The 18,436-nt window shown below is 34.1% G+C and overlaps 1 protein-coding gene across 1 annotated transcript in view; it reads left to right on the top strand.

Moving 5' to 3' along the window:
- The window catches only part of LOC116231794 (adhesion G protein-coupled receptor A3-like), a 254,504-nt gene that overhangs the window by 217,851 nt on the left and 18,217 nt on the right, over positions 1-18,436 (top strand). Inside the window, exon 17 of the mRNA XM_090145294.1 lies at positions 2,983-3,128. Coding sequence (XP_090001420.1) covers positions 2,983-3,128 — 146 coding nt within the window. The remainder of the gene's footprint in view (positions 1-2,982; positions 3,129-18,436) is intronic.

The raw sequence follows: 18,436 nt of genomic DNA, 5'->3' as shown, positions 1-18,436 counted from the left end.
ATATGATGTGGTGAACTTAAGCTCCATGAGTACTGAAAATAGGATCACAGAATCATAGAATATCCCAAAATGAAAGGGACTTGTAAGTATCAGGTCTAACTCCTGGCTCCATGCCTACCACTCTCTGGTGCAGAACCTTATTGTAACACCCAACCTAACCTTTCACTGACACAGCTCCATGCAGATCCTTCATGCCTTGTTGCTGTAACCAGCAAAGCTCAGTACTGCCCCTCCGCTCCCTTTGAGAAGCTGTAAGCTGCCATGAGGCCTCGCCTCAGCCTGCTTCTTCTCTGGGCTGAACAAACCAAGGGGCTTCAGCTGCTCCTCATACATCTTGCCCTCTGGACCCTTCACCATCTTAGTTGTCCTCCTTTGGATGTTCTCTAATAGTTTTATGTCCCTCTTACATTGTGTCACGCAAAAGTGCATATGGTATTTGAGGTTTGCTCACATCATGGCAGAGCAGGACAATTCCTTCCCTTGCCCAGCCAGCAGTGCTGGGCATGATTCACCCCAGGGTATGGTTGACCCTTTGGACTGCCAGGGTACACTGCTGACTCATGTTCAAGCTTTGCAAAGGCATAAGTTCAGTAGCAAGTTATACACAGATAAACTCGTACTCTGGACTTTTAGTGCATAATCCAAAGGGTTATGTTTGCTAAATGAGATTTTATTGAACATAAATGACTTTGTTCTGTTCCCTTTTATGTCTTGTTTTCCCCTTTTGTGTTCTGAGCCATTACCTCATGTATTTGTAGTGTAGGTCTGAGCAGCCTGAAAGAGCAGCTCAGTGTTAGAATGTGGGAAATGCATCTCCCTGTCATGAATGCCAGTGTGGAGGTATGGGAAAGGAAAAGGCAGAAAGCAGAGCATCACTTTGAAACTGAATTTTTGAGGTGAAGTGAGACAAGCATTTATTTTCAAAAATTTTTATTGGATAGTAATAAAAAAAATCTATTTCAAAGAGCTGGAAAGTAAGAAGATCATCTCCATAAAGAGAAAGTAATACCTTTTCTTTTGGGTTTTAGTGTAGAAGCTCAGTGCACCCTTGAAAATTCCGCATTTTTGTTGTGTCCTCCTGCTTGTTTTGTCTCCATATTGTCACCACTGTTCTGCAAATCCATCAGTCATCAGGAGGCACTGTAGTATCAGGATACATCCTCTGCCTTAAGGAAAAAATGCAAATGGAAATGTTTATTTTAAGACAAAGAGATACTACTGGAAAGATAGTACTGAATATTTCTGTCTCTTTTCCATGTTGCTTGAGTTGTCCATATATCAGGAGGAATTAAGTTGCTGAAAAACAGACATATTATGGAGAAAGGTCATGTGACTAATGTGTGATATAGCAATATGTTCCATTTGGTTCAGAATTCTCTTGAAAATTTCAACAGAATTGTTTGATCATGTTATTTCTAGGAATTTCATTCACTCAAGCAACTGATCATTTGCAAATATTTGTCCATGTACAGTATCTTAATTTCATGTCTTGATACCTGCTCACACAGAACTCATCCCAGCTATTCATCTTCTTATCAAATCTTTGGCATACTGTGTAGAGTAGTGTGTGCAGAATACATAGTAGAAGTGTTATGCTTAAATGAGAAAGAGGTTATGAACCAAGTCGCTAGTATTTTTCCAGTTCTTTCTTCTGGTTCCTACCTTTCCCTTCTCCTCCCTCTTTTCTACCTCCTGTCTTACTCCTTCACTCCCCCCAGCCTGTAGTCATATTCCCTGCTGAAATGCTGTAAGCTGCACATGAACTAAGTTTGGGCAGCACTAGCCACTGAACTGGCAATGTCTGCCAGCTGATGGTACAAAGTTGTCTCATTCTCTTATTTCTGCTTCTTTTACCTCAAGCGACAGCAGCTACGAAGACTTTATGCTCTCTTGTCTAATGTACCAGACAAGTCCCAGAGAAAATTACAAGGATTTTTTGTTGATACTGTTTGCTGCTATATTCAAGTTTATCCTACATTATGAAATATAAACAAAATTAATGTGCTTTTTTCTTTACTGATGAATTATTTTGTTGAGCAAAAATGAACACTGATTCAAATAAATCATTATAATAGATTTGTGTTAGCTTTATTTAGCAATTTTCTGTATTCTTTAAACATTTATGTGGTCTCCAATTATAGCAATATTTTATTTGTCACTGCAAAATGTCAGGTTATTGCTTCAAAGGTAACCTCATTTTATATAATCAGATGGAAACTTAGCTGATGAAATAAAGCATTGCAGATTGGATAAAATTCCAATTACTGTTTCCATAGTAATGAATAACAATTACTAACATAACAAACATGTTAGTATTTTAGAGGTACTGTTTTATTTTGCTTTCAATGATAAACACACCATTGTCTTAGAGACATCATGGTAATAATACTATCAAGAATCTGAGAGTTTGCTTAAAACATGTCTAAAAATCTTTTTTTATGTAACTAGCACTGATGCCATACAAGTAGCTGGTCATTACAAGAAGTCAACCATGGCTATATGCATGTGAGATTGAACTAAAACTGGATATTGTGAAATATATCAATGAAAAATTTCAGAACATAGTATAAGAATAAAAAGCACTGGTGTCTTTCAATATTTTTTCAATTGTATTGTCATGATAAACTAACAAAGTTTTCAACACAAGCCAAATATTACATTGCTTTAAATCCAGGTGTAAAAGTTGTCATTAATCAGGTTCTTTACAAATGTCTTAAACATCTTGATTTCCTAACATACCATCTGGTAACACAGACATTATCTATGATAGATAAGTAGCAGTTTCCATCTGCTTTCTTAAAGTGTTTTCACTCTGTGGCTAGAAAGAATCAGAGAGAAAGGAAAAAAAAGATGATGCAATTACAAATTCAATTAAAAAAGAAATCTGCTTGCCTGTACAATTATGTAGTAAGATTCTTCTTAAAGTCCTGTTTTACTGATCCACTTATTATTGACCTGTTTAACTGTCCACTATTGTTTTAGGTTGGCATAGTACTGCATTATTCTACACTGTCTACTATGCTATGGATTGGAGTAACAGCAAGGAATATTTACAAGCAAGTCACAAAAAAAACTCAATCGTGCCAAAATGGTGACCAACCTTCTCATCCAAAACAACCTCTGCTCAGGTATGGAACATTACTTATAATATTTTTTCTAAGTATTTATTAAAAATATGAACTTTGAAACTCTTTTATTTCTGCACACTTTATTTTTATAGTCTATAAATAGAATCCATAAAGCTTTGAATCACTTTGGAGTATATATAAAAATATGAATATTTACTGTGAGCCAGTAGTTAACTATACTCAGGAGATATGCAGAACTGATACTGGCTATGTTCAGGTGCTTCTATCAATTCAAGTTCCTGTTGCTTTCCTATGGATAAAAAAAAAAAAAAGAAAAGAAAACACACAAAAACTTCTGGGTTAAGGCATTACTTACCCATCAAAAGCTACTCTATAATGACTTTTCCTTTACCCTTATCCTTTCTGCTATAAATCTTGCTCACACGTACACTGATTGCTTAGTAACCTTATAGCAACCTTCCTCATTCCACAATAGAGATTTAATTCTATTACCAGAGAGACTGAAAGTCTGGACTCTCTGTCAGCTTTCTAGATGCAGCAGACTAACTAACATGTCTCTGATAGTGTGGCAGATGTAATGCAGTGTCATGAATTTAAGATTGACTGCTTCCACTGTAGAATTTTAGTTTGGTGCTCAGCTTCAAGGCAAAATTGTCAGCCTGCCTTAAAAAATAAACAAACAAACAAAAACTACCATGATGTAGAATTTCCTACCAAGCACATGAGAGGAGAGATTCGCCTTTTTTTTACTTCAGCTATCATAAGGTTACATGTTGGCTCAAGTTATTCTGTGTCCCTGCATAGATTTTGAAGGAAGACTGATAACAGAGAGAAACCTCCAGACAAGGGTTTCTCCCATCTGTCGTGGATGTTTGTGTGACAGCTATCTTATGGAGATGTCTCTTTTCTTCCATCTCATGGAAAAAGTAGTCAATTTATATTAAAGACCACGATTTTATGTACTCAAAGTCAGGAAGTATTAGTTATACTCTATAGCTCTTTGCTGAAAAATCCCTGCCAGTGTACACTTTTAAAGACATTCTAGCTACTTTATCTTCAACACAAAATGTTTATTAAGTGATCCTTATAGTGGCAGCGTGAGGTTGTCAAAACTTGTTAAAAATTGGTGAGAATAAGAATAAGGCTTAGATGTCCAGACTCTGTTGAGGGAAATCTTTATTAACATTGATTAGTTCTCTGATCTTTAAAACGTATTATTTCTGGAGAAGAAATTATGTAAAGTTCACCTGATTTTTTTGCAGTCAAGAGAAGAATATATTAGGTTTGTTAGGTGTAAGCAAAAGGAAACACTTTCACTGAGAGTGCCTGACTTTGCTAATCCATGATTTACTGTACCATTCTTCACAGATGAGAATTTCACACTTCCAGTTACTAGCTCATGGCAAAATGAATAATTGCCAATTTTCACATTCTGCAGTGTGGCTATTAAAGTAGAAAATTGTTTCACATTGCATATATTCAGCATAGTGTATGTTCTTCAAATTCAAATCTTGTTCAAGCTGGAAAACAACAGGCAATCAGGTTATGGTAAGAGTTACTCTAATTAGAATCCTTGTTGTACCAGTCACATCGAGGTTCTGAGCCAGTGAACATAAATAGTAGGTACTTTAAGTTTAGTAGTAGAGATGATAAGACTACTTTGGAACTGTAAAAAGCATGATATAATTATTTAATAGCTAATGATTCCACAGTTATTTTTTTCACTCTGGGCACCATATTTCCTAGAGACACAGCTACTGGTATATGTAATAGGATTTCATAATGGTTAGTACTAGCTTCAAAATAATAAGGATCAGTTTCATTTCATGTAAAAAATGGGTATTGTATATGTAAAATTAAGAACTGCTTTAAGCGAGAAAAAGACAAACTAAATAATTGGTAATTGGTGTTCTTCTAAAGGTATAATGATAGGGTTTTTTTGGCCATTTCAACTTTACTGATTTCAATAATATTAAAATCATAATTTTTCTGTAGAATAATATTTCCATAAAATCAATATAAGAGGCTTATATTTCAGTGTGCTCATATAGAAGAAATGTTTTAAATGGACTCTTCTTGTACTTATAATCTGATTACATCCTTGATACCAATTGCACCTCAGGTACATAAGAGAGATAACAGCACAGTTGGTCTGGGTCTGGCATTCAAGGAGGTGGGTGTTAATTTCTGTCTCCATTTGCGTGAATAGTTAGCAAAACAATATAATTAATTTTATTCAAATGGAGATTGAGTTAAGTTCTTTTATGTGTCAGGACTTTCAGTGCTAGAAAGCATATTGTACAGTTTGCAAGGCACTTTTAAGGAAAAGGTGGCTTGTTCATACCTGTAGATCTAGTCTAGCTTGTATTTGGTTTTGTTTAACATAAATACACAAATGTGTTTGGCAAGAGCTGCACTTTGCTGGTCTTTTTCAGCCTTTTCTGGTAATAAATGTATATGATAGACTGGGTTTCTGGTTCATGCGTGAGTGTTTTTCTATTCCTTGTGAATGCATTTGCTATATGAAGCATTAGAGTATTTTTTGTGAGTCAGTAAATGGAGGCAACTGTCAAAAAATCAATTCATAAATCTTGATATGACGTTTACCCAGAAATGATAAAAGTGCTCATACTACATTTTTTCGAGAATCTTGATCTGCTCTAAAAATACCTGAAAATACCAAAATATCCAAAATATGAAGGAGATATTACATTTTTGCAGAAAAGAACATACATTTGCAAGAATTGATTCAGTTTCTCTGCCATCTGATTCATTTATTGAAGTAAGATGAATGATGTGTCCTTGATTTTCTCCTGTTAGTTTTACTTGAGCTGCAGCAAGATGTATCCTATTATGTAAAATAGTGATTCCCTGTTAGTTTTTGCTGTTTCAAGACACAAAGCTGAAACATGCTCAAAATCTTTTTACAGTCTAATTTAAGTGAAACTTATTCTCCATGGATATAAAATCTTGAATATTGCCTCTTTTTATGTATTAATCATACATTATATGATGCATTGTGTATGTTAAATGTGAGACATTGTATATATTTTATTATATATTTTACAGCATATTTTATATGTATTATGCTTTAATTATCAACTTAAAACTCTCTGGGCCTACCACTTAGTCTGAAATCAGCTGCAACAATTTTGTCATTTTTCACTAAATGTTTCTGGATGCTAATGAGGTGGATCAAATTAATGCATTATTGAATTTTGTGTATTTAAATGCTGAACCCTAGCACTTCAGCAGATAATGAAATTACTTCCTGCAAAACGTACTCTCTGGATATTCTTAATAGAAATATGTAATTCTGTTTATCTTCTGTGGTCATTTGTGAAACCTGGTAGTGTTTGGGTTCTGACTCATCTGAAGTCAGATTTTGCCAGAAGAGAAAAGGGCAGACAAGATTCAGCTGTTATTTTTGGTGTACAGAACTTCTCACCAGCCCAAGCTGAGGCACAGATACCATTTGTGTTTATAGCTGATGCATGCATGCATTTTTCATCTGATGCCTTGTGCACATACAGCTCAGAAATACAGACCAGGTAGAAAATGTCTCTTAACGGTTCTATTAACGTTATGCCTTTCCAGAAAGAGAACAAAGTTAGTCTACTATCATAAAAAATGCTGAGCACAATTGCATTATAAACATAAGTAAGAAATAAATAAGCCAGCTGGTGTTAAGGAGACAGATAATTAAGTATCTTTAATTTCAGGTTTGTGTACAAATGTCTCCTATTTCCCTCCACCCTTTTTATTCAAAGAACATCTTGCAAGTTAACTATTAGAGCACACTTCAGAGTAGAAATAGTCCAGTGTCATATATCTGCCATGAAAAAAAAAAAACCTAACCCTTGATGTGCATAAATAAGGCTGCAGAATCCGCTGCAAAATGGATAACAAGTTATGTCACTTTTGCTGCTGGATTTCATCTTGCTCGTTGTGAAATGTATCTTGATACACTTTTTGAAAGGTGCTTGGTAAAGCTTAGGGCTTAGAGGAAAAGTACCTTTTTCAGCACCTTTGAAAAATTGTTTATCTACCAGTGGTAGCAATTTCTGAGTGGGCTGTAAGTCCTTTGTTTTGTATTCAAAATGCTGGGCTCAGTACTACGACTATTAAAAATAACATACAGACTTTGAAATGTCTTAGTGCTGTTAAAGAAACTATTCTTTAACGTGCACAGAAGACCTAGAAATAGTAGGTGATAACTGAAATGGTTGGCTGAACTGTAATGTCTGGTAATGGATGAATACATGCATATACATACATGTATACATACATGTGATTTTCTGCTGTTCTATATGAGCTTGTGTACGGGCAACTTATGTACATCATCTGTACAGTTACAGAAATAGAAACAGGGTCTTCCTTGTGGGTGATGTTCATGGTGCAGCAGTGACTGGGAGCCTACAACTTGATCACATGCATGTGCAAGACATCATAACGCTCCGCTTGCATTCTCTCCCTTACTCCTACAAACATGGCAACAGCTCTTCACAATCACTCTCTGGCTCATTATCTCAGCTACCAAAACACTAATCAGTAGTATCTAACTAAACAATAGCTAAGAATCTTTGTCTGTGACACTGAATTACATGAAGTTCTTTCACTGCAAAAAGGGAAAGCTTTCACGTACAGGAAAATCATCTTTGATTTGATTAAATGAATCCTGTGATGAACCTCTTGCCTCTGACAGGAAATTTTCCAGATTTTTGCATGATACTACAGTCATTGTGGCATCTGCTTGGCTCTTGACAAGCCTCCTTTTCTCAGGATGAAAATTAAGATGCTTGGTCTGGGTTCTGACAAGCTAGAACAAACTCATGGGCCTGAATGGATCTACTGCAGTGTACTGTCGCATTTGTCTAACTGTGAATCCCAAAAGCCTGGCTGGAGGTGTGACCTCCATCACAGTTTGATGATATGGCAGTTTTTACTGTATAAGTCACCAAGAGAGAAGGCTTTTTCCTGAATTTGAGCATACTACAATGCTCACTACATCACTGAAAATTGGCATGTGATGTTTTGGCATAGTAAAAGAGGTTATGGTACATAGACTCCAGTAATCAAGATTAAATACATCTTATATTTAGTCATTTACCAGACAAAACTTCTGTTATAAAAACAACTGATGATTTCTAATATTCCCAAGGTTGCGAGTGTCTTCAGAAATTAATCTTTGTTACTCTGAGGATTTAGAAAATTTCCCTTAGCGTTTACAATCAAGTGGCAATAATTTATTGCAGCATAATATCATTCAGTGCAACAGGGGATCAAAATTTGACCAGGATAACAGATTCTTTATTGAATGCAAAGTTTACCAGACATATCATGTCATGTTCTCAGCCATACACTTTTCTGGATCTTGAGAGTGAATCATACAAAGCGACTTAATTTACATCTTGACAGACGTAGGCATTGCTTGTCTCCTTGACACCAGTAGCTCTGAAATTCAATTAAGTTCTAGTGCATTTTTCATTTGCACTGGCTCTCATGAATTTTTGTCATCTTGTATCAAATAATGATTGAGGGAGAGGGAGAGTGACAGAGGTTAGATGAAAAGCATCATTACAGTCCATTGTTTTCTTCAGTATGCTGTGCACTTAAATATTAATACATCTAATCTTCATCCATGCAATATCATTTTTTCTTCATACAGTGAACATACCAAATCACCTTTATAAAGTTTAAATTTAGGCTTGATTATCTCAAGGGTTATCTGCCATTTCCTTAACAGCTCTTTATAGTTTGTATGTGTTGAAATAAATGGCAAAATTCGCACAAGCCCTGTGGAGATCTCTGTATTTCAATGCTAACTATTAGAATGGCGACAGTTCTTTCAATGGAGAGTAAGTGGAAGTAATGCCTCCTACCCCATAAGTAGATTTTCCACCATTTAGATGAATCATTGTTCAGCAAGACAATAGTCTCAATTTAAAAATTGGCTATACCGTGCTGTAGTTGGTTGTATTTTAAATACCTGATTGCATCCCTTGCTTAGAGAACAGAATATTTTGTGGACAGTCATCAGGATGCTCAAATAACATCCCTGGTATTATCATTGTGTCTCTTATTTTAGTTATTGTAAATTAAGACATGAAAGTTGTCTTTTCCAATGTATATTTTTAGGTTGTTTTCAAACTGTGCTATAATTAGTTTGATTCATTACTGAACAGTGAATGTTTTTGCAATCCACGTGAATTTGGAAGGGTGCTTACAGCCTCAATACTGGAAGTTCTTAAAAAGAGCATAGTGTATAACAGCTATTTTTTTTGCATATTATTTGTAAGACAGTGGTCCTCTGTTTCTTATTTCAGTATTTATCGTATTTCTCAGGAAAGAGAAAAGTCATACTGCTAAAATATTTATTTATTTATTTATTTTGCACTTGAAAAACAGATTGAGAAGCCATATTTTCCTTCAAGTTATTAATTTAACTTTATTAGTCAAAGTATTATTTATATTCAACATGAAAATAATCTACTTGTAGTATGCTATTATAAGGGATATGAAAATAAACTAAGGGTAAGAGCCATCTCAAAGCTTTAGCTTGGCTTAATAATTTGGCTAATCTTTTGAACAGTACTTGTTCTTAAGGCAAGTATTTTAGTAGCTAGCGTTCACATATGAATGCTAAACTTATGCCAGACTGTACTGACTGACATGTAAGTTGTAAAAAAGAATAAAAGCTAATTCTGGGACCCTCAACAGTAGAGCAGAAAGATTCTGCCACCTAAGGTATAAAAGCTAAAGAGAGCAAAAAAAGATGTCTCTTCATCATTAATGAGGTAGAGAAGATTGCAGAATCTGAGCTGGTTTGATACATTAGAAACATGTTGGTATTACGTGTTCTCTCTTAAATGGCTGATATATGGTCAGATGGAGTCAGGGATTACAGCCAGAGCCATTTTTTTGCTATCCAGCAATGAAAATGAAAGATCTATAGTGAAAAAGAGTATAAAGTGGTGACAAGGGAAACATTTTCATGCATTTTTCTTGTTCAGTTATTCCCCGTATGATGGAAGTGTGTTTTGCTTCAAGCTGAAATTATCTTAGGTCAAAGAAAATGTTTGATTCAGCTCTGAACTAATTGTTCCATACTAGCCCATTCTCACTAAAAACCAAAATATTAAAATATGAGTATATTCAGAATAGCAATATATTGTTAGTGGTGCTTCAAGAAAGCTGTTGAACTTTGCGTAGAACACATAAATATCCTTCACAGACAGCACTCTATTGCCAGTATACACTTTCATAATAAGGAAGCATTTTCCAGCATAACGTGAATCAAACAAGAGAGATGTGATTAGAACTTTCCTTTTTCGCCTTCACAGTTCCTGAACACACTACCAAATGCCTTAAGTGAATGATGCTTTGAACAGACGTTCCTCATTTCAATCTTATTTCAAGAGTTTTTTGCAGTCAAAGTAGAAAAGGACTTTGTAAAGACTTCTGCCATAACTTCATTACATAAAGTGCAGGTGAGATACACAGGATGCTGAGTCATTTCGGAGTAGCAATCTTATAATAACAAATCTTTGAAATGTTAAAGTAGAAGGTGAAGTTTTATCCTCTGTGTTTAAAGAACAGTCTCTGAACTATTTCCTATGTAGAAAAAAAAGGGATGGTTTATTGTTATTGCAAAAGAAAAATATGTTAACTCATTGTAACTTGTAAATGAACTGTAAAATATCATTGCAAGTTGTGTATCAAGGCCCTTTGAACTGGAAGCGTCCCTGGTTCTAAAGATATTACATAAACATAACCGTACCCTCTCACCCCTCCCCACGAAAAAACATTTCACTGATACTTGGTCAGTTAATAAGGGAATTATGGACTTGGGTCTTCAAAATTGTTGACAGCATGAGTTATGGCATTTGCAAGCTTGCAAACCTGAGACTTGTAATGATTTCTCTGATATTTTAAATTTGAAAGCCTGTAATTACAACATGCTGACCTGCTGAACTATATTAGATACTTTTATTGTGAGTTCCTGGAAATTCAGAATTCTTGTCACAGTATTCCATGTCTCAACACTCTCTAGAATTCAAGCTAGTCAAATCCATAATTGCAGAGGATAAGTTAGAAGGTAGGGTAAGCTTGATAAAATGTTCCATGCTTTGATATTCTGCTCCAGGCAAATTGTAAGTTGCTGATTGGAAGTTTTGCAAGTTCTAAAAATCTTTGAAGATAATATATTCCAGCATCAACAGGGGTTTTGTAGAAAACTTTATCAAGTTTTTGGAAGAGCTAAATATTTTCTAATATAAATGTCTGGTGTACTGCAAATGAGAGTTGATTATGCAAAAAAGCTGAAACTCATAGGATAATTTCGTATGGGTCTATTGCCATGGACTGGACAAAGATCTAAATATTCCCATCTGCATGATATAATATTCACAACAGCTACAGAAAAAGCTTTCTGACTTCTAGTTGTGGATGAGTGTACTGTAATTGAAATTATTTTAAAAATCAGGCTATGATTAAGAAAATTAGAAATGTGAGGTATAAATCCTTCTTATGAATATCACGTTAAAAAGATGCAACTAAAAGCTTGCCACAGGTCACCTTTGTTTTAAGTGAATATGCAAATATGTCCAGCTTAAATGTAATGGGAATTGTGATGTTGGAAGGAAATACAAGATGTGAAGAATTGTGATGTTGTGCAGACTAATGAACTGCTATGTCGCATAAGCCTAGAACACTGCAGGCAGCCAACTAATATTATATAGAATTGTTCAATAGTCTATAATAATGACAGTACAGTACAAGTACTGTGTATTTGCATTTTAGCATGGCATAGATCTTAGTAAGTTACTGCATTTACCAATACATTGCCAGTATTCTATTTTTGGCTTAAAGATAAACCAAGAGCAAATGTTAAACAATAAATAGTATGTGGGCTTTCTTAAAATAAATTAGCAGAATTAAATACAAATATATAAACCATGTTTTTAGCAAGTGTGGTGCCTCAGAATTTTGCCTTTTCCTTTTAACATAAACAGGAAAAAGACTTGGAAATGAAAGTTGAATGAAAAACATTTTAATATTCCAAATAAAGAATAAAGTATATACAAATAATTATTTCCAGAGTAGATGCTTCCTTCATGAATTAGGTCATATTGACTGTTGATCAATAGGTTGATATTGACGACTGGGGCTAAACTGGAAGTTCATTTTCTAGATTAACTACTTCAAAATTACCTATTGCAAGATTCTTTGTGGTGTTTCATGAGTACAGTAGAAGAAAGGCAGGTCTTACCTGTAGTACAGGTCTTACACGTGCATAGTATTTTCTCTGTTGTCTTAACTGAACATTTTAAACTGCTTATTTTCACACTTAAAATTTAAAATTCAAGTACAGCTGCAACATATTCAGAATGAGCATTCTGAGTTTCCCAATTATTGATCTTATTTTTCAATGTCTGTGTTGCCCACTGCAGTATTAAAAAGTGCTATTAGTACATCTGTGTGTTTTATAGAGGCAGTTGGACAATTGCCTGTGCAGAACAGCATGCTTTATAAATGAAACTCAGTGAATGATTGAAAACCTAGAAAACAGGAAGCAAAGGCATTAAAGAAATGCATTAGGAGAAGAAATTCTGACCTCCCTGTCAGTGATATGGATCTCTTGAGAGGTTCCACAACTAAAAGGGCAAGAAAGGAAGAAGGGAAAAACTCATGATGTTTCATGTTCTGCTTAGAGCTTGACTTCTGGACTCATGTGATTTCTTTAAACCACTCAGCCTGGACTTTTAAAGCAATCTTCTTACTTCTTATTTGCAATGACAGCCATAAGTGTGGAAATAAAAAGGAATACATGAGCTCAAATCACTTGAAAATTGTGGACCCTCATGGCTAGTTGCAAGTGTGAATAACAACACTTTGAAGATATTTAAAATGTATTATTAATGAAATTCTTTGAAATTACTGAAGATAAGACAATAAGTAATAAGCTTAATTCACAATAGAGAGTAAATAGTTTTTTGTTAGAAAAAGAATTGTAACTATAGGAATAGTTGATAATTAAAACACTTTACCTGGGATGCTGTAGAAAAAAAAAGTCATTAGTAATTTGTTAACATAGGTTAGACAAACCTCAGCTATTCATGATAACTATTTAATGTGACCCTGCCTATGAGCATTTGAGTGCTAATAGGCAATCCTGCTCTCTACAATTCTATTATTCTTAAAACAAGTTTTTTTTCTAAGCATTCCAATTTTTCAGACCTTTATTTACTGCTGAATTCCTACAGCCTTGTGGATCTCACAAGAACTCTAGTGTTTTAATATGCAAGCAAGCTTTGACAGAAGAGACTTTGAAACTAATGTGCTCCAAATATGCCTTCAGTGCTTGGAAATGTTATGAGTCTAGTAGAAACTGGCTGCTGATCCTCCAGGTAATTTTATTCAGGTACCACATTACTGTATAAAGCATAACAAAAATTAGGCCAACTTCTGCTCTGAGACATCCACACCCACAAAGCATTTTTAGTGAATCACAGGGAATTAAACATACATTACCACAGGAAAAATTTTGATTCACAGATGAAATTTACTGCTTACCGTTAATTAAAAATAAAATTCTGTAAATTCTTTGCAATTTTAAAGATACAAATGAAAATAATTTAAATATATAATGTTTAATATTTAGCATTATTATTAAAACAGAATGTCCAGGTCAGACTTTATGTGTATATTAATGGTTGAGTACTCACTCAGATAAGGACTAGTGCCATTATTATTGAACTACAGTTGGTGCTCAGGGAATCACTGAAGATTTTAAGTTCACATGAAGTGAAAGCTGATATAGATTTTCTGTGAAAGTAAATCTGAGCCTCAGAGAAACCTGAATCCTATTTATCTATTGATTAGGGGAGATACCTCATTACTGTTTTATCTATTAATTAGGAAGCAATAGAACTATGATTACTGAACATCATTAGTGTTCGCCCCTCAATATTTATTAGAAGTATCAAGAAATTGGATAAGTTAGTAATGCTGTAGAGATTTAACTTCAAATATTTTATGTGATTTTTTTGTTGAAATGTAAGTACATTTCCCTGTTCTACTGTGCTTATTAAAAGTAATCACTTAAGTGGAAGTAGGTAATTCATAAAGAACATAACCTACAAATTTGCACCTGTAACCAGATGAGTTTCTTCAGATATGTCTATTACTTTATCTCCCAGTTTTTTGTTTTGTTTGAAGAAGAATTTGTGGGCAAAGAATTACTACCGTAGTTATTTTCAGACTAGCTGCCCTATTGTGTCTATAATTCATATGTTTGGCATTTTGGACTATTTAATGTGTCATAGCATAGTCTTGTTATTGTCTCATATAACAATCTTATGTGCTTATATAGACCCTTAACTTTCCATCAGTAATACTGAAGGAGCAACCAGTTAACTAAATTCTTTCCTCATCCATCTAAGAGAGTTTTGCAACTAGAGAGAACACTTCTTTCTGAGGTTCTGATCTTGCCAAAACCTATAGCAGTTATACTTAGCAAAGCTAGGCAGTCCATTTTCCTGGAAAGTTGAGCAATTAGATGCTTTATAGTTTTAGGATGCTAGCAGTGGCTGTTCATTCCTTTTCAGATCTCCATTTTCTGCATTGCTAACGTAGTAACATAACGTTCTGGAAATGGAATGTCATTTCTAGCTTTTAATTACAGTTACTCAATTGTTAGTTATTTATGAAGATAAATCTCTTCTTTCTCTACTTGTTCTTTTCTTTTAAACTTTCATCATCTCTTTTGGCTGAGTCTTCCAATAAACCCTGTGAGTTTCTTTCTTGAAGCTTACACTTTGACCTTTTTTATATATGATGGAAAATCTTTGTTTTTGCTCCTGGTTAAAATCTGGGATAGGGATCACCAAAAATAGATTTCTGTATATGTCAGTTTTTAAACAACAGGAAAAAGCAAACATTCATGCCATCATCATATATATAGAATTTCCCATAGCTTAACTTAGTAAGACTAAAACCGACAACAGCAAAGAAATTTAACATTAAAACTAAAAATTGGGGTCGACACTCATGAACTCATGCCATTGTACCTTTGTTTCTTATTTTTTCAATAGGGTGAATTAAGGACGAGATGTCAAACTAAATTTTTGCCATTAACTTTAAATCTCTGATTTTGTAGATTCAAATCACTGCTGGAATACAGCTTGTCTATGATTTAATAGTGGTTAATTCATAATCATTCATTCACATACGGCATTAAAGGAGCATCCTTTTGCTGCCTCTAAATTAGAAAGTAAAATTACATCGTATGGAACAAGGAGAGAGTGTTCAGAAAGAAGCCAAAAATGCAAAATCATGAGGGCAAGTTACTTCAACTGTGTTTTAACTCTTCACTACCTTTTGTTATACCTAATGACACCTAAGTAAGATTTTACTTTGATACGTGTCAGGAAGGTAAATTTGAAGTTGTAGATAACATTGTAATAATCTCAATATAAGATTTTGTCTATGGGGGAAGGGGAAAAGAAAAAGAGGAAAGGTAAACATTTCATTTTTGCAAACCTTAGGGATGAAACTTCCCTAAAATTCTTCAATGATAAATTAGTTTCTTCAAAGGAATAATGCAGTTGTATAATAGAAAACCATGCAATTCTGCATCTCATTTATACAAGATTCGATCAAATTTGACAGGAATGCTTACATAAGTAACAATTGCACAACTGACCTGATACAATAATACTAGAGGAAATTTATAGATGGCAAAATTTTTTCTTTTGGTACAACTATTCTACGTTGCTCTCCCAGTTGTAGACGTTGTTGATGTGATGTTACATGGGGCCTATTTCTGACCTCAGTCCTGTCCTCAGTTACATCTTAATAACTCACTGTGCTCCTCTTAGCCCTCTGGCTGGCACACAGTCTTCCAGCTATAGGAATATTCAAGCTATGTTCACTCACCTGTGAGTCAGTCTTCAGTGATAGTGCATATATTTCAATTTACAGAGAGATGTAAGCTAGAAGAGAAGTACATCTAAAAAGACTTTCTCTCAACATTAGCAGCTGGTGTGGATGGATCCTCATAAGGTTTAAAAGATAATGATCAATTAGAAGTTAATCATAGAATCATAAAAATAATGTTTGGAAGAAATATCTGTAAGTCATCTAGTTTAACTCTCTAATTCTGAAAATCTCCAAGGACCCAATTTCTTCCTCCCATCCTCATTGTGTTTACTCTTAGCTTTCATCTTGAATGGAACACAAACATGACATGTACAGATTGTAAACTCACTGGAATTAAAGCACACAAAAAAATCACTCTCAATCCCATAAACTAAACCCAATGCGTTTAATAAAACATTTTAAAATTCATAGGTATGTAGGAATATAATATAAACATTCTTAGCTGCATCATGTGAAATATATATTATGTGTATAAATATCAGAAATCCTCATTAAGTTGCATGTAGTATATTTAAGATATTGTTGAAAGAATACAAGGTAGCAAAAGAAACTTGCCTTGTTTCAGGCCATGAGGGCTGTACTTCTCAAGTCCTCACTCCTTCAGCCTTTCCAAACATTTAAGAAATTTCTAAAAAATTGCAGGAAAAAAAGAGAATGACAGGTGATTTTTCATCCCCACAATTGAAATTATCCCTATCTCATAAGGAAGTTAGCACAATTTGTAACTTCAAAACATCTTTTCAAAAAGAAAGGAAAAACTGGAATACTGAATATCTGCTGTTGACAGCACTTGTGTATGATATGGATGACCATTAGTTGTCTAATTCAAGCTAAGAACCAGAGTCTTCCTCATTGCAGCAGAGAGTCCAGGCATAAGACTATTGCATGAGTGGTCATCTCTTCCTAGCAGTAAAAGGAACAAGTTTGCTTTGTATGATAGTTCACTGTACCAAATAAAGAACATTTATAGGCACCTTCCTCTATTATTTATTCCTCAGTTGTGAAATCTTCCTAACAAAAATGTATTAAAAAGTCTACATTTCTGTGAATTGTTTCTTGGCAAATAGAAATAGAAAACATTTTCTGACAATCATACATTCAGGTAGAAGTTAGGTACTATCAAATATGTTTCCCAAAATTTTATCTGACAGCAGCAGCATGCTTTAAACAGTTTCTAACCTCAGGCGTACTGCTATGAATAATAGCTATTTGTTCACCTTTATCACTGGACATTGACCAGTCAGCATGTGTAATACAAAGGAGAGAGACTTTGTTTTGATATCATAAAAATGTATTAATTTACGTAAAGAATGAATATGTGGCTATTGTTATTGGTCTATAAAATACTAAATACATTAATCATTGCTACATGGGTCAAAAATGAATTGGTCCAACAAAAACATTAGTCGTGAAAATATGGAAACTTAGCTTTCCTTCAAGTAGTAAAATTAAGGAATATACTACAATATTGAAATACGTGCAAGTGAAATTGTTGTTACTAAGAAATCATAAGTGTCAAATGACAGGAAGTCATAAAATGTTCTTTAAAAAATGCTTGAATAATATTTATTTGAAAGACAAGAGAGCAATTATTCACAGTTGATCAAATAGGTTTTGAATTTCTATATTAGTCCTTTGAGGTATTAGTAGAATTTTATATCTGTGTTCCAAATGCAGCCAACTGTAAAACTGATTTGTCATTTGTGGGAAATGTCAACATTTTCTGTATGTCTTCACATTCTGAAAAAGAAATTGAAGTCAATATGTAGAAGTAATTGTGTAATAGAAATTCAGAAGAATTTTATTTTTTTTATTTTTTTACCTGAGCTACATCTTTTGACATCCCATTAAAAATTTCTAGTGCATAAATTTTCATTAAATCCAGTCTTTTTGGACTGCAAGTTAGTCCTCAAGGCAGGTATACTATTCAGTTCTATTGCTCTATGTAAGTATTGAGATTTTTTTTTTATTACACAAACAAAGAAAATCTGAGTAGAAATAATAATATTATGGTAATACTCACCCTCTGTTCTATCTATCACCATATAGATACTACAGATGCATAATACTTCAAGGTTTTTGTTGTGCAGTTCTGGTCAGCAATTAAAAAAGACGTCAAAGTGCCTTAAGAATTGATATGCAAAGTCATTCAGGATGACTTATTATGGGATGTTAACATCTGTGCCTTGTCTTGTACTGGTTTTACCTCAGTCTTTCTGTATGGTTTTCTGTATGATTGAAGGCAGTATTTCAGGTAATTGAAAATTGTGTCTTTGATGCTTTAAATACTAATTTGTCCTAACTTTGAAGAACTTAACAGAAATATTTTAAAATGAGAATCAGAACAAAGCACAAAATTTCTTTCTTTACTGACTATGGACATTAGAGGAATTCAAACAGCATGT

The sequence above is a fragment of the Phasianus colchicus genome, chromosome 8, assembly GCF_987193195.1.
Source record: "Phasianus colchicus chromosome 8, bPhaCol1.hap1.1, whole genome shotgun sequence".
NCBI lineage: Eukaryota > Metazoa > Chordata > Aves > Galliformes > Phasianidae > Phasianus > Phasianus colchicus.
This window is presented reverse-complemented; position numbering and strand designations above follow the sequence as displayed.